General features: G+C 43.4%; 1 protein-coding gene and 1 long non-coding RNA gene across 4 annotated transcripts; one reads left to right on the top strand and one right to left on the bottom strand.

The window, feature by feature from the left end:
* The first annotated feature begins 3,528 nt into the window (after positions 1-3,528).
* Positions 3,529-12,499, top strand: LOC132463687 (uncharacterized). Its single transcript, XM_060059983.1, has 10 exons — positions 3,529-4,873; positions 9,368-9,555; positions 10,129-10,249; positions 10,411-10,466; positions 10,584-10,652; positions 11,082-11,144; positions 11,253-11,399; positions 11,592-11,812; positions 12,178-12,337; positions 12,456-12,499. The coding sequence occupies exons 2-10, from the start codon at positions 9,369-9,371 to the stop codon at positions 12,497-12,499; spliced, it is 1,068 nt and encodes a 355-aa protein (XP_059915966.1). The 5' UTR covers positions 3,529-4,873; position 9,368.
* A 394-nt stretch (positions 12,500-12,893) lies between these two features.
* LOC132463665 (uncharacterized) lies at positions 12,894-20,794 on the bottom strand. 3 transcript variants are annotated; one of them, XR_009527103.1, is made up of 5 exons: positions 14,335-14,696; positions 14,132-14,202; positions 13,432-13,490; positions 13,295-13,354; positions 12,894-13,211 (listed from the first exon to the last, which is right to left on the bottom strand). It is a non-coding gene; the product is annotated as an uncharacterized LOC132463665 (long non-coding RNA). The 3 variants fall into 3 exon arrangements; XR_009527104.1 differs by lacking the exon at positions 14,335-14,696 and adding an exon at positions 19,352-20,794 and having other exon boundaries at positions 12,894-13,354; XR_009527102.1 differs by having other exon boundaries at positions 12,894-13,354.
* Between the last annotated feature and the right edge of the window lie 5,207 nt (positions 20,795-26,001).

Genomic DNA, 26,001 nt, shown 5'->3' with positions numbered 1-26,001 from the left:
TCTCGGGTGGATCCCAAGGCTGGGTTTCTAAGTCTAAGTACCAACGTTAATCTCGGGTGGATCCCAAGGCTGGGTTTCTAGAACTAATGGTTTTTAACAACGTTTCCCAAGTGGAGCCCAGGTTTTAACGCTGACACAACTCTCGTGCCCCAGTACACCGCACGACCCCGAGAGTTGCCTTTGTTGAGTTAATCACGCTTGAGACTAAGCTAGTGCTAAAGAAGATTTCTATTAAAAGTACCAACGTTCTCTCAAGAGGCTCTTGAGGCTGGAGTTCTAAAACTGAGTTACCAACGTACTCTCAGATGAAGTCCGTGGTTGGATTTCTAAATCTAAACTAAAAAGAAAATAGAGTCTGAACCGAGCGTTACGGTGTCAGAGTCCCTAAGATGAAAACCTATTGCTATGAAGGCCGCTGTTTTTTGGAAGCAGAAGAGCAAGAGCAGAGCAGAGAACACACGGCACCACACCAGCAGCAGAAGAACCAAAAAGAACGAGCGAGCGAGATTTCTCTGCAGATTTCCCTGTTTTACTCTCCTGATAACAAAAGATCCTTTGATAAACGTTCCAGAGTTTCCCTTATTTTGCCCGAGGGGCAACACAAGGAGCTTGAAGTTGTGTTCGTACATCATGGGGTCTAAAGGGACACATGTTCTTTGTATTCCTCCAATGTTTCTCCACGAGGAGACATGTTTAAGCATTCAATTTACTACATAAAAGTGTATATAATGTAACCAGTTAGCCCTATGGTAAGACATTTTAAGGCACATAATCTTAACACATAAGAAAATCTAAAGTAAGCAATTTACTTTCACACAAGCAGTTATAAAGAAACCAATTTTCTTTATCCTAAAATATATGTAAGCATTGAAGAAGTTATAAGGTAAACAATTTACCTTATCATAAAATATACGTAAGCATTAAGGAAGTTATAAGGTAATCAATTTACCTTATCATAAAGCATGTGTAAGCATCAAAGAAGTTATAAGGTAATCAATTTACCTTATCATAAAACATATGCAAGCATCAAAGAAGTTATAAGGTAATCAATTTACCTTATCTTAGGATATATTTGATACACAATAAGTTATAAAGCAATTAATTTACTTTATCATAAGAGATACACAAAAAGTTATAAAGAAACCAATTTTCTTTATCATAAGATATGAGATACCCAATATATATGGTGATCTTTGTTGAAAGCATGGTGTCACAGCATGATTCTGGAGTGATTCTGGAACGGCTAGGTGCACCAATATAGTGAGTCCTATCGGGACACACGTCAGTACTCAACATTTCTGGGTTCAAGAAATTACGACTTGACTACTCAGGTGAGGGGCCAGACTAAGAATGGTTAAAAAAACTCCAATGAATAACGAAAAAAGAGGAGATGTGACCCGGCCCGGAGGAAGCCCGGGGCCCCCGTCTGGAGCCAGGCCCAGACGGAGGGCTCGATGGCGAGCGCCTGGTGGCCGGGTTTGCCACGGAGCCCGGTCGGGCACAGCCCGAACACACTACGTGGCACCCCCCCTCTCTTCATCCCATGGGCCCACCACCTGTGGGAAGACCCGTTGGGGTCGGGTGCGCAGCCACATGGGTGGCAGCCAAGGTCAGGGGTCTCGACGGACCAGACCCGGGCGGCAGAAGCTGGCTCTGGGGACGTGGAACGTCACCTCGCTGTGGGGAAAGGAACCGGAGCTTGTGAGGGAGGTGGAGCGCTATCAGTTAGATCTGGTGGGGCTTACCTCCACGCACAGTCTCAGCTCTGGTACCGTACTCCTGGATAAGGGTTGGACTCTATTCTTCTCCGGAGTTGCCAAGGGCGTGAGGCCAGTGGTGTAGTCTACGTGATACGCAGGTATACGCCGTATGCCCACTAGGAACGCACCAGGATTTGCGTATACCCACTTAAAAATGTGCACGGATACGTATCAATCGTCTTGTGACAGATCTTTCACTTCTGTGTTTATTTTTCGCAAATACCGGTTGGGTATAACTGCAATAAAATACTTTAAGCAGGGGAAGTTATCTCCTACATTCACCATTCATAAAATCCCCCCTTCGCGCTCTGCCCTGTCTCTGTTACGAAGCGCGAAGCTGCCCCTGCATCTCTGCACGTTAGTTGGCGGGCCGAGCCCCTCCTTCTCGCGTGTGCGTGCGTGCGCGTGTGTGTGTGTGTGTGTCCAGTCCTCCCATATTAATGTGTAAACCACATAATAAGTAGTCAACAGAAGACAATGTTTTAATCCCACTTTATATCTCCTTGTTACTTTTAGATGAGAACCCCTGGCCAGCCTTTCAGACTGGGTGTCAGGCTAGGGAATTTAAAAACAGGCACCCTTGGTTAGAGTGGAGGGGAAAAGAGTTAGGTAAATGTCAGCCAACATACAGTTGGTATACACAATTGAAATTCATAATGTTAATCACTATGCAAATGAGAGTATAGCTAATTCATGGTCATTTTTAAGGTGCAGTAATTTCACACTTTTACACTATTCAATTACTGTATGGTATGTTAGATAACAAAAGTAAGAGCTCAAATTAGAGCAATTGAAAAAGTGAAACATTAGTCTCCTGTCATCTCCTTCTCATGCACTGGTTAGCCATGGTTGTAAAGAGTTCATTAAATTATTTTGAGTAGATTTTGTCCTTGTTTAGCATGTGCTATTGCTACTATAGATATACAAAGGACAACTCGTCATTTTTGTGTTCTATTTGTTCATACTGTTATTAAAACTGATAAACCTACTCAGCTTTCCATGATTGTTGATAATCGTTATACTCTTAAATCAGTGGGTTGTAGACCCCTGCGTTGGTGAGTGTGGTGCGACACCCCATAAGCGCCACACACGTACACGTACCGGTGGGACGGGATTGTACGAGGCTGGGAGGGAATCATCACAGTATACCCACTACAATAAAATAGACTACACCACTGCGTGAGGCGCCGGGCGGGTGTGGGGATACTCATAAATCCCCGGCTGAGCGCCGCGGTGTTGGAGTTTACCCCGGTAGACGAGAGGGTCGCCTCCCTGCGCCTAAGGGTTGTAGGGGGGAAAACTCTGACTGTTGTTTGTGCGTATGCACCAAACAGCAGTTCAGAGTATGTTGTGGATTTCTATTAACGACTTATCTAATTCACTACAACTAGCTATAAGCAAGAGGAATCTGAGAGTCCAGGTCAAGTATAGATGGAGAGTTTATTGCCACCCGCAAACGAGAGACAACAAAGCCGAGTGGTATCTGCAAATACACTCCAGAATGATCCCGTACTGCTCCTTATATCCCCAATCCTTACACAATACAAAGTTGGACTTTCATCAAATATTGATGTGCATAGCATGTTTTTCTGGGTCACACTGTGTGGATGTCAGCATATTCTCATGTCTTCTAGGTCCCAACTGTGACTTTTGAACATATCCCACATAGCAGGAGACTCCTAGGCGGATCCGCCTTCAATCCGCCAAACCCGCGTAAGCTGCCTCATCCGTTTGGGTGCCGCCCAGAGGATCAGCTCCGCCTCCGAAAGTTCTACTGTCATACAGCGGATCCTGAGCGGACCCATGTCGGATCCCTGTACGCGGACGCGCCTTTCACAGAGGATGGCTCCGCCCACTGTCAAACAGCGGATCCTGAGCGGACCCATTTCGGATACCTGGATGCGGACGCGCCTTTCACAGAGGATGGCTCCGCCCACTTATGACGGTTGAATTTAACAGCTATCGCAGACGCTTAAAGAACCGGAGAAGGTCAAGTCATCATCGGAGATTTTCTGTGCTTTTTTGACTTTGGGCTGAATCCTCTTGAATGAGTAAGTGCATTTATTAATTGAGATATTGCGACATTCACAGTAAACATTGGCCTTTCTGTTTTCATCATGTAGGGGCTGTATGCTATAATTGTATTGTAATGACTTTGCTTGATATTGAACTAGCAGTATAACCGAGAAGTGATTGATCATGTGAGTGTATTTGATTTAAAATGCAATAGCAATTTCGGCAGACTATGTTATGTAAGGGACAATGTATAGAACGCCGGTCATTATGGGGAAAATGAGCCCCGTGTCGGTCTGGTCTGTTTTAAGGCCCATATCCATTATCTACTCCTAGCCTATCTGCCTGGCAACGGACGATCACGTCGAATGACATGAACATTCGCGAACCTTCTATCTAGCGATCCGTTATCTGTATTGTGCTATTTCGTCCTTGACCTGCTTTAAACACTCAGTTTACTTGCTCTATTTGATTAAACAATTAAATACAATACAAATATAAAGTAAAAACAAGTGTTATCAAGCGATCCGTTAACTGTATTATGTTATTTCGTCTTAAGCAACATGAGCGCGAATGTTTTTTGAAACCTGCCCGGCAACGGACGACGCGATCATCTGCTGACAGGCAGGTTTGGAATGGATTACGTATGGATGATGCGCCCGGTACAAATTTGGCAGCCGGTACAAATTTAGTGTGACAGTGCCCGCGTTGCCCGGGCTGCTGTCACGGGCCCGCAGTTCCAGGGCCATTCATTCATTCACGGGGCACGCGGGAGACGCGGGAGTGCCGTGGCCGCGTTGCCCACGGTTCCCGGGCCATTCATTCATTCGTTCGCGGGGCACGGCGGGAGTCGGGGGAGACGCGGGAACGCCGTGGCCACGGTGTTCCAGCAGAGTTTGGTCTCATAGTGTCTATTGCCCCTATTCCATCCTCTTTGTAATGAAAATTAAGCTTAAACATTTTTCACAGTCGTTTAGACAACGCCTGTTTGTGATTTATTATGGTAGCATTATGGAACTTGGTTCTCATCATCTTCTATTTTGTGTTCTGCAGCTTCAACTTTTCTGCCATTGCCTCCTCTGCTGGGTTTGATTGATCAAGTAAGTCAACATTTCTGTTAATGGACACCTCGTCAGGCATTATCCCTTGCATCTTGCTCATGTTACGTTTACGATACAATTGCCTTTGGAGCACAGAAGATTTCATTGCAACCTCATTACATTCCCTCCATATTGGTTTCTGCTTCCCACTTTACTCACGCAGTCACAACACATCAATGGAACTAAAGCGCCCTGATGTGGCATGAATGGTCTGCTAACAATAATGAGAATAATAATGCCTCACACATACATTTTCAAGAAGGCCATTTCATGTAGCCGAATCAAGTAGAGCATCACATGTTTTTTTTTGTGTAGTTTGTAGCAATGAAACAGACAACACCACTAAAGTATATTCAACAATGTATTTATTTAAAAAACAACATTAGGAGCAATGATTAGGAACATTACATTAGGAACAATGATCAATTGATTGCAACCTGTCTTTCTCAAATGTCTCTTTTAGAACAAAAATGAATAGAAAGACTCTGCCTGTCTCCTCAAACGCCTTACCCATTCAGACCGGATCACGCATACGTGTGTATTTACCTTTAAGACCGGAACACGCATCTATGCGTAGTTACCATTGAGACCGGGAAACGCGTCTGTGTCATTTTCAGCAATGCGGTCTTTTTCAAGGCACATTACCAGTTATACTCACTGTGATTGGTTGATATATTCTTGGGGTGAGCGAACGAGATGCTTGGGATTTTTTTTAAATTAATAGCGAAGCATTCTATTGGTCGAAATACACGTGGATCGTGTTTTAGTCAGTGGGACGTTGAAACTTTAAATCGCCGAAGCGATCGAACATGGCAGATTCGAGTGAAGGTAGTGACATCGAAGACACTGAATTAGATAACTTAGATGAATTAGATAACTTGGAACAAAATATTTTACCATCTGATCGCGTGGTAAGAGAGCCATGGATTCAAGCGATGTTTGGGGAAGAAGAGGATTTGAGCGAGTTTGAAGGCTTCGCGAACGAGTGGAAGAGTGGCAACTCTCACTCGCGGGAAAAGATTCCATTCAATCGCCAACCTGGCATAAAGATCGAGCTGCCAATGCCAGATGTTATAACACCGGTGCAGGTATTCTCCCATATCTTCACGGAAGAAATGTGGATGCGTCTTATAACGCAAACCAACCTCTATGCTGAGCAAACGCGGAGTGCAACGCCTTCGAACAGCAAGTGGGATCCCGTTACAATCCATGAAATGAAAACGTTCGTGGGACTGTGTCTGGCCATGGGGATACATGATAATGATTTGATCCTGATACTAATTACAATACGTTATGTCACAAGTCACTGATAATAATGGATGATTTGGATAATAATATGATACATAAAAACAATACAAATGACAATTATAGATTATTCTTACGATAAAAATTCATGTCTGATGATAATGATTTGATCCTGATACTAATTACAATACGTTATGTCACAAGTCACTGATAATAATGGATGATTATGGATAATAATATGATGATAATATGATCCATCAAAATAATACAACAAAGAAAATGAACATTAATTAAAATTGAAATTATTAGGTAAAGAAGAAGTAACCCTCTGTTTTGTTTGGTTCTATATCTGTGTTTCAGTGCCTATCACTTGTCACTTTGGTACTTCAAAAGTATGACATAGAAGCAGATCTGTATTGATTTTCAAAATGTTCTTGATGTTTTTGATGTCTATTGATTTTTTAAAAATATGCAGTTGAAGTTTATGGCCAAGCAAGTCAGTCAAGTTGACAGCCAAAGATTTAATCTCTCAAATGCCTTTTACCTCATGTTTTTATCTGCTATAGAGCCTGAGAAATTAAGGTTTTATTCGGCGTTGACAAACTTGAATATTATTCTGAAAACCTTCAGGTTTTGAGAGGGGGTTTACAGAAAAGTTCTTAGGCATAAAAAGGCCTTTTTTAGTAGGCGTTTTAGGCCTAAATGGGTTAAGACGAAGGGCACGTGTTGACGTCCAAAAAAGGCTTCTTGACATTAGGACAGACATGACTGACATGGACATGACGGCAATGACGGCAGACTACAGAGTTCTCTCTGAGGACACTGCTCCTACCTCTTCAGCTGCAGATGCAGATGCATTTGATTCACTTGAAGATTTAAGTGAAGAGGACATGGATTTTGATGATGGGGATGGGACAACATGTTCAGATTCTGAACCTGATGTCCCATCCCCATCCCTTTCCGATAACATTGCCAACTGGGCAGTGAGATTTGGCATTTCAATGGTTGCCCTGACTGCGCTGTTGAGCATACTCAACATAACCCATCCCAATCTGCCCAAGGATGGTAGGACCCTTCTCAAAACAAAAGTCCACTATGATATTCAAGAGAAGGCTGGGGGTAACTACCATCACTTTGGGATCCTTTCCTCCTTAAGGAACACTTTAAATAAACACGTCAAAATACTGACAGAGGGCATGACATTGGGGCTGCAGATTAATGTAGATGGTCTGCCTTTATTTAAAAGTTCCACTTTACAGCTGTGGCCGATCCTTGGATTGCTAGTTACCGTCCCTATGAAGGAACCAGTGGTGATTGGGGCGTACTGTGGACCTAAAAAACCAAGTTCGGCCACAGAGTTCTTATCAGATTTTGTGACTGAATTAAAGGAGCTCGAGGCTGGGTTTTGCTTTGGTGATAAGAACCTCACAATTGAGCTTCACACAGTAGTGTGTGACACCCCTGCACGGGCCTTTGTGAAAAAAACAAAGGCCCATAATGCTTACCATGGGTGCGATAAGTGCCAACACCCGGGCAAGTACCAGAATCACCGCATGTCGTTCCCTGGACCAGAGCACCCCCTTAGAACGGACATGTCATTCAACTTAAAGCTCGATGAAATTCACCACCATGAGGGACCTCATCCATTTCAGGGTATCAAGATAGGCATGGTAACACAGTTTCCATTAGATTACATGCATTTAGTCTGTTTGGGCGTTGTTAAAAAAATGCTCCAGTTCTGGCTCCGGGGTCCTTTAACTGTGAGAATGCCTGCACTGATAGTTGACAGGATGTCACATGAACTCCAGTCTGTCAGGCCGAATGTTCCAGTTGAGTTTGCCAGGAGACCACGGTCACTTAGAGAGTTAGACCGGTGGAAGGCAACCGAATTCCGGCAGTTTTTACTGTACACTGGCCCTGTGGTGCTGGCGGGATTCTTGGACCAGAATATGTATTCTAATTTCATGCTCCTGTCAACTGCCATATCGATCTTGGTAAGCCCTCAACATCACAGCCTTGTAGACTATGCTGGCCAATTGCTGAAGTCTTTTGTTGCTCATTTTGGTGAGCTGTATGGGACAGACCAAATTGTTTACAATGTTCACTGTTTGGTCCACCTAGCAGACGAGGTGAATCGACATGGCTGTTTGGATAATTTTTCAGCGTTCCCGTATGAGAACTACCTCGGGAAAATAAAAAAACTCGTAAGAAAACCGGAGTTCCCACTAGCCCAGCTTGTCCGGCGCCTTTCAGAGGTTCAAGCTAGGAAATTGGATGTTGATGCAGACATCACTTCAAAAAGGGACAGTAAAATTATCAACAGGGGACAATATATTTCTGGTGGGGGAGAAAGTCTGCCTTGTCAAAAACATCATCCAAAATGATAATGGTGTGTTCATTGTATACACTGAATTTTCCCAGCAGTCGCCATTTTATACCTACCCCTTCAACTCCGACAGAATTAACATATTCGTTGTCAATCATGCATCTGATGAGCTGAAGTCGGTTGAGGTGTCAGCGCTGCGACAGAAATGTGTAGCCTTGCCGTACAGGGATGGTTTTGTGGCCATACCTCTCCTCCACTAAATACATAATGAATAAAAAAAACAATCAGTTCAATCAATCAATCAATCAGTTTAAACAATCAGTTCAAGTTAAAAACTCTAATTATATAGTTGCCTACTGACTATGAATCAGTTCATTCAATCAATCAATCAGTTTAAACAATCAGTTCAAGTTAAAAACTAATTATATAGTTGACTACTGCCTATGAATCAGTTCAATAAATCAATCAGTTTAAACAATCAGTTCAAGTTAAAAACTCTTAATAATTTGGTTGACTACTGACTTCTGACTATGACTTCCATTACTTCATTACTCTTGCTGTAAGTATTTCAGAAAAGGTGGTATTTTTCCAGGTATACACTACGTGTCTTGTTTTTGTTTTATTTATTATTTTTTATTTATTATGTTTATTTTTATATTTTATTTTATTTTTTCCACAATGTCTTGTTTTTTAAACGATTTATGATGACTATATGCTCTGTAAGGTGACCTTGGGTGTCTTGAAAGGCGCCTCTAAATTAAATGTATAAAACACACACACACACACACACACACACACACACACACACACACACACACACACACACACACACACACACACACACACACACACACACACACACACACACACACACACTTCTTTTTTTTGCATGACAAATAATTTTTCTTTCTTTCTACATTAAGGATGAGTTTTCATCTCATTAAGTTTGCCAACGGGGACATTGCTGTGGTCCCGGAAAATTGGTGTGATGACGGGATGGTGTACTGGCCAAAATATAAAAACACTGAACGTGCCAAAAGGGCAGCGGCCAACAGTGAGACACCAGAGTCAAACTGGCCAAAATATGACATCATGGTCATCAGAACTTGTGGTATGCCAATTCATAAAACTGTAGTTTAAAGAAAATGTGATGGTTTCTTCTCCTTCTGCTTGGAATAACATATTCTGTCTATGTTGTGAAAATGGTCTTGCATTGTTTAAAATGTTCCTTTAATTTGTGGTATGAGCAGCAGTGCTGAGTATGTAGGTTGCGCCCAAGAATAATGTACCAAACAGCACTCTGCCATTGACTCTCTGACTCTGACTCTGACTCTCAGCGCTCTGCCATTGTCCCTGATTGGCATCGCCTGGGAATACCAAAAGCTCAAACTAAGAGTCAATGGCAGAATGCTGTTTGGCACATTTTTCTTGGGCGCAACCTACCCATTCAGCTCTGCTGCTCATACCACAAATGCATGTTCCTTACAAATGTGGCATAATTTAAAAGGGGAGGTTTCAGGCTTTCCAACGATGTAAGTTTTCTTGCTAAAAAAGCATTGTTATAGCAATGAAAATATCAACCAAACACAAGTTTGCTTACTTTTTGTGCCTAGTTTACGTATCTTTAGTAATAATATTGCAGCTAATTTCAACCTTATGATCATTTTAACATATTCAATTTTAGACAACTACAAAGATGCCTGTAGGCTAATGGAGAAGTACCAGACGGGCTGCAACACCACTGATCTTCAGTCTGAGGCAGAGGAGGAGTGTGGGCCGCCAGATAAACGACAAAGGAAGGCAGTGTAAGTGTGTTCTGTCTTGTTTATGTTTTTGTATTGATAGGAAGGATATTTCCCGTAGCATTCAAAAATAGACCGGAGATGTTTGTGCTATACTGTATGTATATTTTGCAATTTTGGGATTACAGTTACCCCAATAATAATATAATATGGTTATTTAACAGGCATCACTTTGGGGACTCTGATGAGAGTGAAGATGGTGGCCAATTGCACTGGCAGAGTAAGGGATAATCTCCTGCCATCAGAAATAACATAATCATAACTTTAATATTAAGATATGGTTAACATTCTTAGTGCTAAAGATAATCACCTCACCTTAATGTATCCATTCCTCCAGCTCCAACATCTCGCCGAGGGCCAGGCAGCAGCAGCAGAGTCTCTCCTCGACTTGAGGAAAACTGTCTAGGTAAAGACTGATCTCCGAAATAATATTGAATACAGTGGCCCCATCTATATTAACACAGCAATGGTCACTCTGTTTCAAATCAACAGATTGCAACTGCATTACCATCTTAGATTTTCTGCATACTCCACTGAAATTGTAACTTTTTTTTTTGTAAAAATATCTAAATGTCAGCCACATATTTTGTCAATTAAAAACATCTGCATTCATGCAATATTTATCATTCATCAATACCAAATTGTATTGAAATACATCGTCAATCCATTCATGGGATTTAAATAGGTAGTGCATTCCAAAATGTTGCAACATACAAATTAATGCACAACCAGAGCATGACCAGAGATTTTTCGTTTGCAATTGTTTGGTCCTCTAGCTGACAGTCTACCATGGTTAACAAATCACAATCATTTAATAACAATTTCTTTCCCTTAGCACCTCACCATGGGGCAGGACCGCAACAACCGTTGCCAAAACAACTCCGGAGAGTTACTCAAGGTAAGGACTGATCTCTGAAATATTAGTGAATAGAACGGTCCCACGTGTATTATCAGTCATGATTAACAGATGACTGATTTAATACAATTCTTCCCCCCTCTGGGCCAGGAACGGCAGTCCCTCCTCTTCTCCCTCCACCCCCTCCACCCCCGACATCAACCCTGAGCCTGCGGCCAACAGAGGAGCCTTCTTCAATCCCCGCCATCGGACCAACATGGCGAGGGGGAAGAATGAATGAGTCCATTCCCTGCTCTGGTAAGCAATAACTGGCAAATACTGGAGGGTCATTCTATGCTACAGATTTTGGAAGAAATTATGACAACTCTCACATATTTTCTTCAAACTTTATCAATAACTAATGTCAGTATTGTGAGTAATGAGGATAAGCACTGAAACGTGATGTATTTCACACACTACATTTTAGCTATATTTCATGTTTGTCATCAGTGGCTGAAGTCCACATCCTGAACCTGCTGGAGACGATTAAACAGCAGCAAGACCAGCTCGTGGCAAAGGTCAACTACCTCTGCAGCAGGATGAACAGCACCCCGGGGCCAGAAGTTGAGATGCCTGAAAATATTAATCTCCCGTTGGAACACCTGGAGGCAGTGGAGGCATTTGAGGTGTTTTTAAAAGAACCCTCAAACCACCCAGCTCGACAGAGAATAGTGAGTCTTCTTAATATGAATGGTCCATGCTATAATGCTATTAGGTATATTGATTGTCCATGATTATTGCAAGTATTCTATTGAAGCAGCACTAAACAGGCCTGTCCTGAACCCCCTTTTCCCAGATTGTGTCAGTGAGCGACAGTCTACCTGGTATGACATTGTGTGTAAGGTGGCACATGTCCATGAGAGTGTGAGCCAAGTACATGTTTAGAAAAAGAACAATTCAAGGGAACAGGATTTTTTTCTTGAGAGCAAATAGTACTAATATAGACGTTTTTGTTTTTCTACATTTCGGGATGCATAAGCTTAGAATTGTTTACCTTGCTGATATTTAAAAATATATATATATATTTGCCTTTTAGATTGCTTCTTTGGCCACAATTGGAGGCCAGGATTTGAAGAGGGTGACTTGGAACATTCTTGGCCGGCTTTACACAGACGACGTGTCCCACCAGATCAACTGGAAAGGTGTGAACACCAAAAAGGCCTTCAGCCAGATGTCGGCAAAGAGCTTGCTTTTCAGTAAGTATATAATTCAAAGTAATATTGATTGTCTAGCACATCGGTTGCCTGCTCATGTCCTTTTCTACGAGAGCCTGCGGACGTAGAGGCTGCGATCCTCAGAGGGAATCTCCGTGAGGAACGATTATTAAGACGCCGGCTGGATATACTTTATTTTCCTGATAATATTCTTCACGAGCGCTATCGTTTTTCAGCGCAATCTATAATTTATTTAGACCACCTTCTCAGCCTCCATGTTAACTCTCAAACGCAGCGGGGGCATGCTTTAAGTTTAAGTTTTTTTTTTAACGCAATTAACGCATTTGGAGAATGATCCGCCCCGTGCATCCCACCCGCTCTGTACTACAGTCACTTTAACGTTGTGGCTTTCCAATGATCAGAGTAGCTGACTAACCACGGACCTATAAGCATAATCGTCTGCATTGTTCACTGGAGTAAAACCCTTTGAGTAAACTGTTCAACAAAATAACTTGTCCCACCACAGCCCGTGTTCTAATAAAGACAGGCCCTTTTTATGAGGATTTCTTTATTTCCTGAAAGCACAAAAAAAGTCATTCATATTGGGTATGTTTTTAGAGCAGAGAACAGTATCCCAGTTTGCACCTCACCCACCTTTAACTTATGTTCCAAAATTTGGATCTCCAAAGCATCCTGCATCTTTTGCCTAAGGTGGTCCATTTCCAAGTCTGCTTTGTGTATTTGCTTTTCTAGATAGATTTTATATAAGTCTTTGACTGGAAGCTATAGGAATGCAAAAGATGAGATTGGATTTCACAGTGCCAAGTAGAGCGTTTCATTATAATTCCAGGGAGAATCTTACAGAGGTAAACTGTGATTTAGAAGTGGATGGCCTCTCATTGGATTCGATTTCATCCTGTTTGAGAGAAAGAAGATGTCAGTTTTAAATTGTACAACGCTATCATCAACTTTTAGAGGTTATTTTTAAAAGGTGTTAACCTCAATAGGCCTTTCCTCTTCCCTTTCGAATGCCGCAGACAATGTTTCTCCATCATCTTCCTGTAATGACATTAACGGTTGTGTTCAGAAATTACCAAAACATTATTAATAATCTGTGGAAGGTGAAGAATTGTAACAATTGCATGGAGGTTGGTGAGGGCATCTGGTTCAAGTGGGGCGATGACGCCATCAGTAACTGGAAGAAGATGATTAGACAGTGAAATTATTACTTGAGCCAGAATATTGCCCCATCTAATTTGCAACGCGCTGGGTTGCGTGTACATATTTAATTATTTTGAATAACCAACCTCTTATAAAGGCACTTCTATCTGGGGGGGTGGGGGGGATCAGAGGAGCTCCCCCCAGGGATGCCCTCAGGACCCATACTCTGTTGGCTGAGGGCCATCTCCTCAGCCTCTGTGAGGGCTGCAGAGGTGGACCCCCTCCAGTCTGCCGGGGCTCTGCTTTTTTTCGATTTGCTAACATGGAGGAAAATGTTACCCTAATATTCAGTAAGCGCTATTTTGAAGACATATATATATATATATATATATATATATATATATATATATATATATATATATATATATATATATATATATATATATATATATATATATATATATATATATATATATATAATGCATTTTGCCTAGGAGTAGCCTTCTAATATATCTAAATCCTATTAAATATTGGCAGTGTTGGGGTGGCTGAGAAATGTACTACTTACATTTCCTGCTTAAATATAGGCCCATTACATGTTGAATATAGCTGTTAAATTAGGTAGAGCAGGCAAAACAGCACAATTGATTTGATTTCAATTAAACATTAGTTTACCTGTTTGAACTATATTTTTGTACTTCATCTTCATTTGCTGCCAAGTCCTCTTGGGGCAACTCGGGTTGTTCCTGCGTAAATTGCCGCACACACACACACACACACACACACACACACACACACACAAATTACATATTGAATAAGTGGAAGATATTAAACTTTCCTCTTATTTTTATTTTATTTTACTAATTTATTTTACTCACGCATTGACTTGTTCAGCTATTTCCTGCCGAGCTCTCTCTCACGCTCTCGCTGCCGTGGGAGCAGTTACCCATTTGTGCTCGGCATACGCGTTCATTAGAATGTCCAATACCGTGGGGGAAAAGTAAGTGGATCTACGCTTTTGGTCCATGTTTGATCATGTTATCAGAGATCCATTGATGATGGCTCTTCATAGTCAACAGGCACGCCCTCAACCCAGAGTGAACTTACTCAGAGTTGATTAACCCAACGCTGATCACCTGTTCTGAAACCGAAAACCCAGAGTTGCTTTTCAACCCTGAACTCTGAGTCAACCAACTCAGAGCGCAGGATTAAACTCAGAGTATGTTAAACTAGCTACCTGAAACAGGCCTCAGGTGGGCGTGCCGCTATACGGCATGCCGAAACATAATGGATCGTTTGACAGCTGTATTGACAGTTTTGGATGATGTGGCTAATGAGTCCGACTCTGAGAGAGCTGTTAAGGCAAGGGGTCTGTTTCATCAGATTGACCTAAACTTCATTGGACTACTGACAGTCTTTAGAACAGTGTTGGGTGAGACAAAATATGTCAGTGATCTCCTTCAGTCACCAAACACTGATTTATTGAAGACTGTAGATATGGTGGAATGTCTTGGGCAGACTTTGGATGAATATCGCAGCAACCACAGGCGGTTTGATGAAATGTGGGAGACAGTTAAGCAAACATGTGAAAGTTGCAGAATCCCAGTGGCTGTTAGGTTGAAAAGGGTAAAAAAACAGGCAAAAACACTCAATTCAAGATTCAAGATAATTTATTGTCATTTCAGCCATATACACAGTATACAGTGAAATGAAATAGCGTTTCCCAAGAACATAAGGTGCAACATAGAGCGACAATAATAACAAAAAATCAACAACAACAACAACAACAACATGCTACATATAACTGCAAACCAGTAAAGTGACTGTGTGGAATTTGTAGTGCGGCAATATAAATATAAATATGACTGTGTCTGAGTAGTGCGGGAATATAAATATGAATATAATAAATATGAATATAAAGCAATAGTGCAATAGTGCATAAACCACGGGTAACAGAGATGATCAGAGCCCAGTGGGGTGTTCCACAAAGCCGGTTTTATCACATAACCGGGTAAGTTAACCCAGGGTTTGCTGTAACCCTAGGTTTTCCGTTCCAAAAGGATCACGGTATGTTAGTTGCTATAGCAACATATGCTCTGAATCAAACCTGGTCGGACCAGGTTTTGCGCAGGTTAAGTTTGAAACATAACCCGGTTTTGGGTATTTCAACCGGCGTTCACCGCAGATTTCATGTGTTCACAATGGCATGCCCTTTTGATGAGTGAACTGCTGATATCAGAGCGCAAATTATACGTGCAATCCACCGGGAGCGATTGATAAGACTGTTACGGCCACCCTTACAACACGGCTCGCGTTCCGGCGGCCCGCAACGTATTAAGAATACATAGACCAAAGTTCCCGATCACAATAGTGGTGACGTTTATTTCACAGAACTTCCAACAAAAAGGACACTCATTAAAGAAACAAAAAGGTTGGACGAAGCCTGGGCCAGCCACGCATTGGGCCGTCGAAGCCAGCACTTCCTCCCTACAGTCCCCATCCTCCGCTATATAAAACAAATACGAAAACAGATAGCAGTCCTCCAAGCAGGATTCAAAAAGGCAGCTCGAGTCAGTGTGAAGACGCCAGAATGAGAGACCCATCGGGAGCACAGGCCACGCCTTAAGTAGCCGTAGCTCCACCCCCCAGGAATCGGGAACACCTGCGAGGACAGAGGAGAATAGAGCGGGTGGAAGAAGAAGAAAAAGGGGAGGCGCGTAACAAAGACCACGGCTCGACATCTTGGCATATTGGATGACTTTTTGCTGGAGTGGAGAGATATAGATTCTCGCGCAAATCTTTAATATATTTAAATAGCCTTGCATAGCCAACACTACCAATTGAGGACCTGGCCTCAGTTCACTCCAGACTATTTGCGTAGCCCTCCGTTTTTTTCAAATGGTAGTTTTATCTAGGCTATAATGCTGGAGATGCTGAGCACATCACAGTCGTTTCAGATGACCCATCCAAGATTTGTATCGGCCTCCTATCATACAAAGAGCAATATTGTCTGAGTACTATGCCGAGAGGCATTTACAACATAAAGTATAAAATAGTCCTAACGGACTTGCATCCACTGGAGAATGTTCGATCGTAGCCGGCGGCTTCATTACAAGCACTGATCCATCTTGATCTGTGAAGTTGATGAATTGTCACTTTGAGGTTTTCTACCCAGTTACCAAAAAAAGAAACATTTGGAATAGGCCTAGTATGCGCTGTGGCAAGCACACGGTTTGCATGTGTTACTTCGAAGGCAAAAAAATTCTAAAATACAAGAAAACACAAAAACCTACATTCAACCAGTGTGGGGTATGGCCCATGACTCTCTGAGGTGGTAGGTACCTCCAGGTAGGCTACCCCCTCCATGCCAGGGCGCCCTGAATTTATGTTTATTAACAGCTCCTCCACCGGGGTCAAGACAATTTGAGGGCCAGATCCAGTCTGCCGACTGTCGGCCTTTTCACGATTGGCTTAAAAAAATGGCTTATTTAAATTTATACCAATACGATGGTGGGAAAAGCTTACCAGTTTGTATGTTTTTTATACTTCATTTTTATACTTGATCCTCTGACCGCTTGGAAGCAATCGGAGTACATATTGTTTTAGAAGAAAGGGGTTATGTGGTAGGATCTTTAAGAATGCTTAACTGGGATATTTATATATTCATGGCTCAAATATTAAGGATCATGCTTTTGACGTGTAACTAACGCATTTACGCGGTCAGCGATCCGCTGCCAGGCTTTGGTTCTCCGGGTTCTAGAGGTTTTAGCGTTCCCTTTTCTTGTGATAATGTCCTTCTCCTCGTCATAGCTCTCCAGGAGAACCTGGAGTTCCATTTCATTGAAATAAGCGGCCCGTTTCGCCATATCGATCAGGGTTTCCATGATCCATACATCACGTCTTTTTAAGTTTGGCGTGGACGCGCACAACCCTGTGTTAACCAACCCCGAGTTGATTGAACTAATGCATAACCGCTGCTGTGGAACCGAAAACTCTGGGTTGGTCGGCACAGGGTCAATCAACCTAGAGTTCAGCGTTAACTCAGTGTTTGTTAAACCTCCGTTCGTGGAACACCCCTCAGAGCCCTGTTTCAGGTAGCTGGTTTTGAGGCAACCCCGAGTTTGTTCGCTCTGAGTTAGTGGAAACTCTGGGTTTTCCGTTTCAGGTAGCAGGTTCAGCGCAACCGAGAGTTAGTTGCTGCGGCAACATACGCCGTGGGTCTAACCTGCTCGGGAGGTGGTTAGACCTACTCTGAGTTTGTTGTCTATAAGGCTGAAGGCAGCTCTCCGACAGAAGGAAGTGTTAGAAATGGCATGTCCTTTTCTACGAGAGCCTGTGGACGTAGAGGCTGCTGCGATCCTCAGAAGGAATCTCCGTGAGGAACGATTATTAAGACCCCGGTTGGATATAATTTATTTTCCTGATAATTTTCTTCCCGAGCGCTATCGTTTTTCAGCGCAATCTACCATTTATTTAGACCACCTTCTCAGCCCCCATGTTAACTGTCAAACGCACCGGGGGCATGCTTTAAGTTTAAGTTTTGTTTTTTTATCGCAATTAACGCGTGCAGAATGATCCGCCCCGTGTATCCCACCCGCTCTGTACAGTCACTTCAACGTTGTGGCTTTCCCATGATCAGAGTAGCTGACTAACCACGGACCTATAACTGCTGCAAGTCAAGAAACTCATTTTAAGAATGCAAGGCAGAAAAGACCCTGGTACTGCTTTTAACCAGATGCTGTTCTTCTCTACATGCACATGCTCAGCATAATCGTCTGCATTGTTCACTGAAATAAAACCCTTTGAGTAAACTGTTCAACAAAATAACTTGTCCCACCACAGCCCGTGTTCTAATAAAGACAATCTACTTATTATGAGGATTCCTTTATTTCCTGAAAGCACAAAAAAAATTAAGTAATTTATATTGGGTATGTTTTAAGAGCAGGGAACAGTATCCCAGTTTGCACCTCCCCCACCTTTAACTTATGTTCCAAAATTTGGATCTCCAAAGCATCCTTTTGCATCTTTTGAATTGTTACAATTGCATGGAAGTTGGTGAGGGCATCTGGTTCAAGTAGGGCGATGACGCCATCAGATGATTAGACAGTGCAATTACCTACTTGAGCCAGAATATTGCCCCATCTAATTTGCAACGCGCTGGGTTGCGTGTACATATTTAATTATTTTGAATAACCAACCTCTTATAAAGGCACTTCTATCCTGGGGGGTGGGGGGATCAGAGGAGCTCCCCCCAGTGATGCCCTCATCCACAGGACGCATACTCTGTTGGCTGAGGGCCATCTCCTCAGCCTCTGAGGGCTGTAGAGGTGGACCCCCTCCAGTCTGCCGGGCCTCTGCTTTTTTTCGATTTGCTAACATGGAGGAAAATGTTACCCTAATATTCAGTAAGCGCTATTTTGAAGACATATATATATATATATATATATATATATATGTATTGCATTTTGCCTAGGTGTAGCCTTCTAATATATCTAAATCCTATTCAATATTGGCAGCGTTGGGGTGGCTGGGAAATGTACTACTTACATTTACTGCTTAAATATAGGCCCATCACATGTTGAATATCTGTTAAATTAGGTAGAGCAGGCAAAACAGCACAATTGATTTGATTTCAATTAAACATTAGTTTACCTGTTTAAACTATATTTTTGTACTTCATCTTCATTTGCTGCCAAGTCCTCGTGGGGCAACTCGGGGTTGCGTAAATTGACACACACACACACACACACACACACACACACACACACACACACACACACACACACACACACACACACACACACACACACACACACACAATTTACATATTGAATAAGTGGAAGATATTAAACTTTCCTCTTATTTTATTTTATTTTACTAATTTATTTTACTGACGCATTGACTTGTTCAGCTATTTACTGCCAAGCTCTCTCTCGCGCTCTCGCTGCCGCGGCGGAATTGCTTTTTTTTGTTAAAATGGGTAACTGTTCGGCATACGCGTTCATTAGAATTTCCAATTCCGTGGGGGAAAAGTAAGTGGATCTACGCTTTCGTTCCATGTTTGATCATGTTATCAGAGATCCATTGATGATGGCTCTTTATAGTCAACAGGCACGCCCTCAACCCAGAGTGAACATACTCAGAGTTGATTAACCCAACGCTGATCACCTGTTCTGAAACCGAAAACCCAGAGTTGCTTTTCAACCCTGAACTCTGAGTCAACCAACTCAGAGCGCAGGATTAAACTCAGAGTATGTTAAACCAGCTACCTGAAACAGACCTCTGTTTCAGGTAGCTGGTTTTGAGGCAACCCCGAGTTTGTTCGCTCTGAGTTAGTGGAAACTCTGGGTTTTCCGTTTCAGGTAGCAGGTTCACCGCAACCGAGAGTTAGTTGCTGCGGCAACATACGCCGTGGGTCTAACCTGCTCGGGAGGTGGTTAGACCTACTCTGAGTTTGTTGTCGATAAGGCTGAAGGCAGCTCTCCGACAGAAGGAAGTGTTAGAAATGGCATGTCCTTTTCTACGACAGCCTGTGGACGTAGAGGCTGCGATCCTCAGAAGGAATCTCCGTGAGGAACGATTATTAAGACCCCGGTTGGATATAATTTATTTTCCTGATAATTTTCTTCCCGAGCGCTATCATTTTTCAGCGCAATCTATCATTTATTTAGACCACCTTCTCAGCCCCCATGTTAACTGTCAAACGCACCGGGGGCATGCTTTAAGTTTAAGTTTTGTTTTTTTATCGCAATTAACGCATGTGCAGAATGATCCGCCCCGTGCATCCCACCCGCTCTGTACTACAGTCACTTCAACGTTGTGGCTTTCCCATGATCAGAGTAGCTGGCTAACCACGGACCTATAACTGCTGCAAGTCAAGAAACTCATTTTAAGAATGCAAGGCAGAAAAGACCCTGGTACTGCTTTTAACCAGATGCTGTTCTTCTCTACATGCACATGCTCAGCATAATCGTCTGCATTGTTCACTGAAATAAAACCCTTTGAGTAAACTGTTCAACAAAATAACTTGTCCCACCACAGCCCGTGTTCTAATATAGACAATCTACTTATGAGGATTCCTTTATTTCCTGAAAGCACCAAAAAAATTAAGTAATTTATATTGGGTATGTTTTTAGAGCAGGGAACAGTATCCCAGTTTGCACCTCCCCCACCTTTAACTTATGTTCCAAAATGTGGATCTCCAAAGCATCCTTTTGCATCTTTTGAATTGTTACAATTGCATGGAAGTTGGTGAGGGCATCTGGTTCAAGTAGGGCGATGACGCCATCAGATGATTAGACAGTGCAATTATTACTTGAGCCAGAATATTGCCCCATCTAATTTGCAACGCGCTGGGTTGTGTGTACGGTGTACATATTTAATTATTTTGAATAACCAACCTCTTATAAAGGCACTTCTATCCTGGGGGGTGGGGGGATCAGAGGAGCTCCCCCCAGTGATGCCCTCATCCACAGGACGCATACTCTGTTGGCTGAGGGCCATCTCCTCAGCCTCTATGAGGGCTGCAGAGGTGGACCCCCTCCAGTCTGCCGGGCCTCTGCTTTTTTCCGATTTGCTAACATGGAGGAAAATGTTACCCTAATATTCAGTAAGCGCTATTTTGAAGACACACACACACACACACACACACACACACACACACACACACACACACACACACACACACACACACACACACACACACACACACAATTTACATATTGAATAAGTGGAAGATATTAAACTTTCCACTTTTTTTATTTTATTTTACTAATTTATTTTACTCACGCATTGACTTGTTCAGCTATTTACTGCCAAGCTCTCTCTCGCGCTCTCGCTGCCGCGGCGGAATTGCTTTTTTTTGTTAAAATGGGTAACTGTTCTGTTCTGAAACCGAAAACCCAGAGTTGCTTTTCAACCCTGAACTCTGAGTCAACCAACTCAGAGCGCAGGATTAAACTCAGAGTATGTTAAACCAGCTACCTGAAACAGGCCTCAGATCTGTCCCTTAGAGTTGAGGAGTCGGATGGCCTGGGGGAAGAAGCTGTACTGTAGTCTGGTTGTGGCGGACCGGATGCTCCGGTACCTTCTGCCAGACGGAAGGGGGGAGAAGAATTTGTGTGAGGGGTGGGAGGGGTCATCCACAATGCTGGTTGCCTTGCGGATGCAGCGAGTGGTGTAAATGTCTGAGATGGAGGGGAGAGAGACGCCGATGTTCTTCTCAGCTGTCCTCACTACGCGCTGCAGGTTCTTGCGGTCAAGTTTGGTGCAGTTTCCGAACCAGGCAGTGATGCAGCTACCCAGGATGCTCTCTGTGGTCCCTCTGTAAAAAGTGGTGAGAATGGGGGGTGGGAGGTGGGCTCTCTTCAGCCTTCTCAGGAAGTGGAGGCGCTGCTGGGCTTTCTTAACCGTGGAGCCGGTGTTGAGGGACCAGGTTAAGCTCTCGGCCAGGTGGACACCAAGGAATTTGGTGTTCTTTACGATCTCCACCGGGGAGCCATCAACGTCCAGCGGCTCGTGGTCCCTCTCTGCTCTCCTGAAGTCAACAACAATCTCTTTGGTTTTGTCTACGTTCAGGGACAGGTTGTTGACTTTGCACCAGGTTAGCAGTTGTTTCACCTCCTCTCTGTAAGCTGACTCGTCGTTCTTTTCTATCAGACCCACCACGGTCGTATCGTCGGCGAACTTGATGATGTGATTCGAGCCGTGTAGCGCCGTGCAGTCGTGCGTCAGTAGTGTGAACAGCAGTGGACTGAGCACACAGCCTTGAGGGGCCCCTGTGCTCAGAGTGGTGGTGTTGGAGGTGTTTTTCCCGATCCGGACTGTCTGGGGTCTCCCCGTCACAAAGTCCAAGATCCAGTTGCAGAGGGAGATGTTCAGGCCCAGCAAGCCCAGCTTCGTGATCAGGTGCTGGGGGACGATTGTGTTGAATGCTGAACTGAAGTCTATGAACAGCATTCTAACATATGTGTCCTTTTTTTCTAGGTGGGTGAGTGCTAGGTGGAGGGTGGTTGAGATGGCGTCATCGGTAGAGCGGTTTGCTCGATACGCAAACTACAGGGGGTCTAGGGTGGGAGGCAGGAGGCTCTTTATGTGCCTCAGGATCAGCCTCTCAAAGCACTTCATGATGGTAGAAGTGAGTGCTATGGGGCTGTAGTCGTTGAGGCAGGACACAGGTGACTTTTTCGGCACAGGGACAATGGTGGTAGTTTTGAAGCACGATGGGACGTTGGCACTGCTCAGGGAGATGTTGAAGATGTCCGTGAGAACATCTGCCAGCTGGTCTGCACATCCTTTGAGCACACTCCCGGGAATGTTGTCTGGGCTGGCTTCTGGTTGGAGCGTGTGGTGATGGACTTGGTGACAGTGACGTCATCAGTGCACTTACTGATGTAACCAGTCACTGATGCTGTGTACTCCTCCAGGTCAATGAAGCCGTCGGTGGTTGCTGCTTCCCTAAACATATGCCAGTCGGTGCACTCAAAACAGTCCTGGAGGGCAGAGATGGCTCCTGCTGGCCAGGTTTTCACCTGTTTCTTGGCTGGTCTGGAGCGTCTGACGAGCGGTCTGTATGCTGGGATCAGCTTGACGGAGATGTGATCCGAGTATCCGAGGTGGGGGCGGGGCTCAGCCCGGTACGCACCAATTACGTTGGTGTAAACAAGGTCCAGCATGCTCGCCCCTCTCGTCGCAAAATCCACATGTTGATGAAATTTAGGAAGCACAGTTTTGAGATTTGCATGGTTGAAATCTCCAGCGACAATGAGCAGTCCTTCTGGGTGAGTGTTTTGGAGATCGCTAATGGCTCTGTAAAGTGCGGCCAGCGCATCCTTAACATTTGCACTGGGGGGAATGTAAACAGCTACCACATGCAGGGAGGAGAACTCTCGTGGCAAATAAAAGGGTCTACATCCCACAACCGCGTATTCCACCAGCGATGAACAGTACTTTGAGACTAGGGCAGAGTTGTTGCACCAGTCAGTGTTGATGTAAACACACAGCCCGCCACCTCGGGTCTTTCCGCACAGTGATGAGTCCCTGTCGGCTCGATGCGAGGTTAGTCCGTCTAGCTGAATGGCCGCATCCGGGACTCGATCGTTGAGCCATGTCTCTGTAAAAACACAGACACAGCAGTCCCTAGTCCCCCGTTGAGTAGTCCGCTGTAGTCGGATGTAGTCCAGTTTATTCTCCAGGGAGCGGACGTTGGAGAGCAGGATAGACGGGAGAGCCGGCCGGCTAGAGTTGGCTCTTAGTCTAGCACGGACGCCGGCTCTCTTTCCCCTCTTACAGCGTCTCTCACATCACTTTCGGCGCCTCCTCAACCAGCCCTTGCCAGGGCTGGGGCTGGGGGGTTTACATAGCAAGCCAAGAGCCTGTAGTTCGTTGAGAAGTTCCCCCGATGGTACAACTGCCGGACTGCGTTTGAGTTCCAGTAGAAGAGTACGATTTATAGGTTTAAGACACATAGTTAAACGTATAAATAGTTATAATAGTAATAGTTTATAGTTTATACGTTTAACATAGTTTAAGACACATAGATTTCGATTTAAATACACATAAATAACATAAATAACACCGTATTTTTGCTCTCGGGGGGTCGCAGCGAACCAGTCGCGCCGCCGCCATGGCAACCAACAAAATGACAAATGACAAATAAATAAATGACAGCGTTGTGACCTCAACACTGGGACAGAGAGGGGAGGTTGATGGCAAAGATGCCTTTAGACGACAAATATATCTTCCAATCATTGATCAATTAATTACTGAGATGGAGAAGCGCTTCTCCAAGGCTAACATCAATATAATGAGGGGGATTCAGGGTCTAAATCCTAACAGTGATTCATTTTTGAGGGAGGACCTAATTAATCTGTTAGGTGGAGAGTACAGTGCAAACACCGAAGACTTGGCCAATGAAATTAAGCAAGCAAAACGACTTCTGGAAAAATATAAAGGAACAGAAAACAGTCCATCCTCAGTCAGTGGTTTCATTAAATGTTTGGAGCCATTTAAAGAAGTTATGTGCGAGCTGTACCGGTTGTGTATAATAGCAGCTGTTCTCCCGGTCACCACTGCCGGCTGCGAACGCAGCTTTTCGGTCCTGAAACTGGTTAAAGACCACCTGCGGTCAACAATCAGTGCTGAACGATTATCAAATTTAGCAGTGCTGAGTATCGAAAAAGAGAGAGCTAAAGCACTTGACCTAAATGTCTTTGTAGAGCGGTTTGCTGCAAAACACAAAAACAGCCGACTGAAGTTGTCTTAAGCACTTGATGGATGAAGCCTCCTGTGTGATACTTATTAGGACTGGTGGATTATAATCAATGTTCAGACTTTTTGATGTTCTTAATTAAGTATTTTTGTCTGAACAGAATAGAACTGAACTGAAGAGAATGTTTTTTCTGAAATTAATTTTGAATAGAATGAGAGGGCCATGTGTGTGTGCCTGACAGAGAAGGGAGGGGGGAGAGACAGTGTGTTCATATTTAGACATACATTGTAGTTCATGGATTAACCTTGATATGGATGAAGTTTTCAGTATTCCTGTTGTATGACTGATGGTACTATTCAGTAGTACGAGTGTTTACACATGACTTTTCTGTATTTTTCTTTTTTCAATAGAATAGAACAGAATCGAACAGGCCCCAAATATGTGAACCTGTGTGTGTGTGTGTGTGTGTGTGTGTGTGTGTGTGTGTGTGTGTGTGTGTGTGTGTGTGTGTGTGTGTGTGTCTGTGTGTGTGTGTGTGTGTGTGAGAGAGAGATTCTGTTACTGTTCCAGTCTTCTGCCAAAAATAAAGTGTTATGGTTAAAATGTATCCTTTCTTCAAGACTGACTTCATTACCTAGAAAAAGATGTACTTGTAAAAAATATATGCAGACCTTTCAAAATGGTTGCATGTAGAAGTACTAAGAGTATGAGGCTAGGTTTATTTGTCTCAAGGGCAAATGTCCTGCAGGACTAGCAGACATAAACACTTGTATTTATCTATTCTTCTACTGGGAGAGCACCTGAGGAAGTGGCTGACTGGGAGCCCAAAGCTGAATATTCAAAACCACCAATATACAAAAGGAATTAATAGACATGGCAGGTAAATGAACTCAAGGGAAAATAAAGAAATGGCTCCTACACAGTGCAGACATGATTTTATGTTTGGCACGCGTAATTTTACCATTTACCTTAATGACCATAGATATGGCATCTGAATGGATGTTGATCATTCACATTCTGAAGGAATTCTTATGCAATTATAGAAAACACTGAGGTAGTGTAATCAGTTTTCCTTGGTGTTACAAACAATTGTTATATGACTATGTGAGTTAGAACTATTTTTTTCCCATAAATTGCTCCCCGCACCTCCGCCCCCCCTCTGGACCTATTGCCCCCCCTCTGCCACCCCAGGGCAAAATCTCTAGAACCGCCACTGTCTATATATGGCACGTGTGTATGTGTGTTTATTAGTATGCATGCTTTTCACAGTAGTGCCCAGAGGGCCTCCTTGTCCTCCACGTCAGGTCCTGCCTTGCAGTGGCGTGTTCTGGGGTTC

This window comes from Gadus macrocephalus, chromosome 8 (assembly GCF_031168955.1).
Source record: "Gadus macrocephalus chromosome 8, ASM3116895v1".
In the NCBI taxonomy this organism is placed as follows: Eukaryota; Metazoa; Chordata; class Actinopteri; order Gadiformes; family Gadidae; genus Gadus; species Gadus macrocephalus.
Note: the sequence above shows the minus strand (reverse complement) of the source record. Positions and strands in the feature narration are given on the sequence as shown.

Bases quoted from the DNA above. Each gene is read 5' to 3' on its own strand.
- LOC132463687 (XM_060059983.1), top strand. From the start codon at position 9,369: ATGAGTTTTCATCTCATTAAGTTTGCCAACGGGGACATTGCTGTGGTC. The intron at 10,467-10,583 runs GTAAGGGATAAT...CCATTCCTCCAG, and splicing joins TGGCCAATTGCACTGGCAGA to CTCCAACATCTCGCCGAGGG. The intron at 11,400-11,591 runs GTAAGCAATAAC...GTTTGTCATCAG, and splicing joins TGAGTCCATTCCCTGCTCTG to TGGCTGAAGTCCACATCCTG.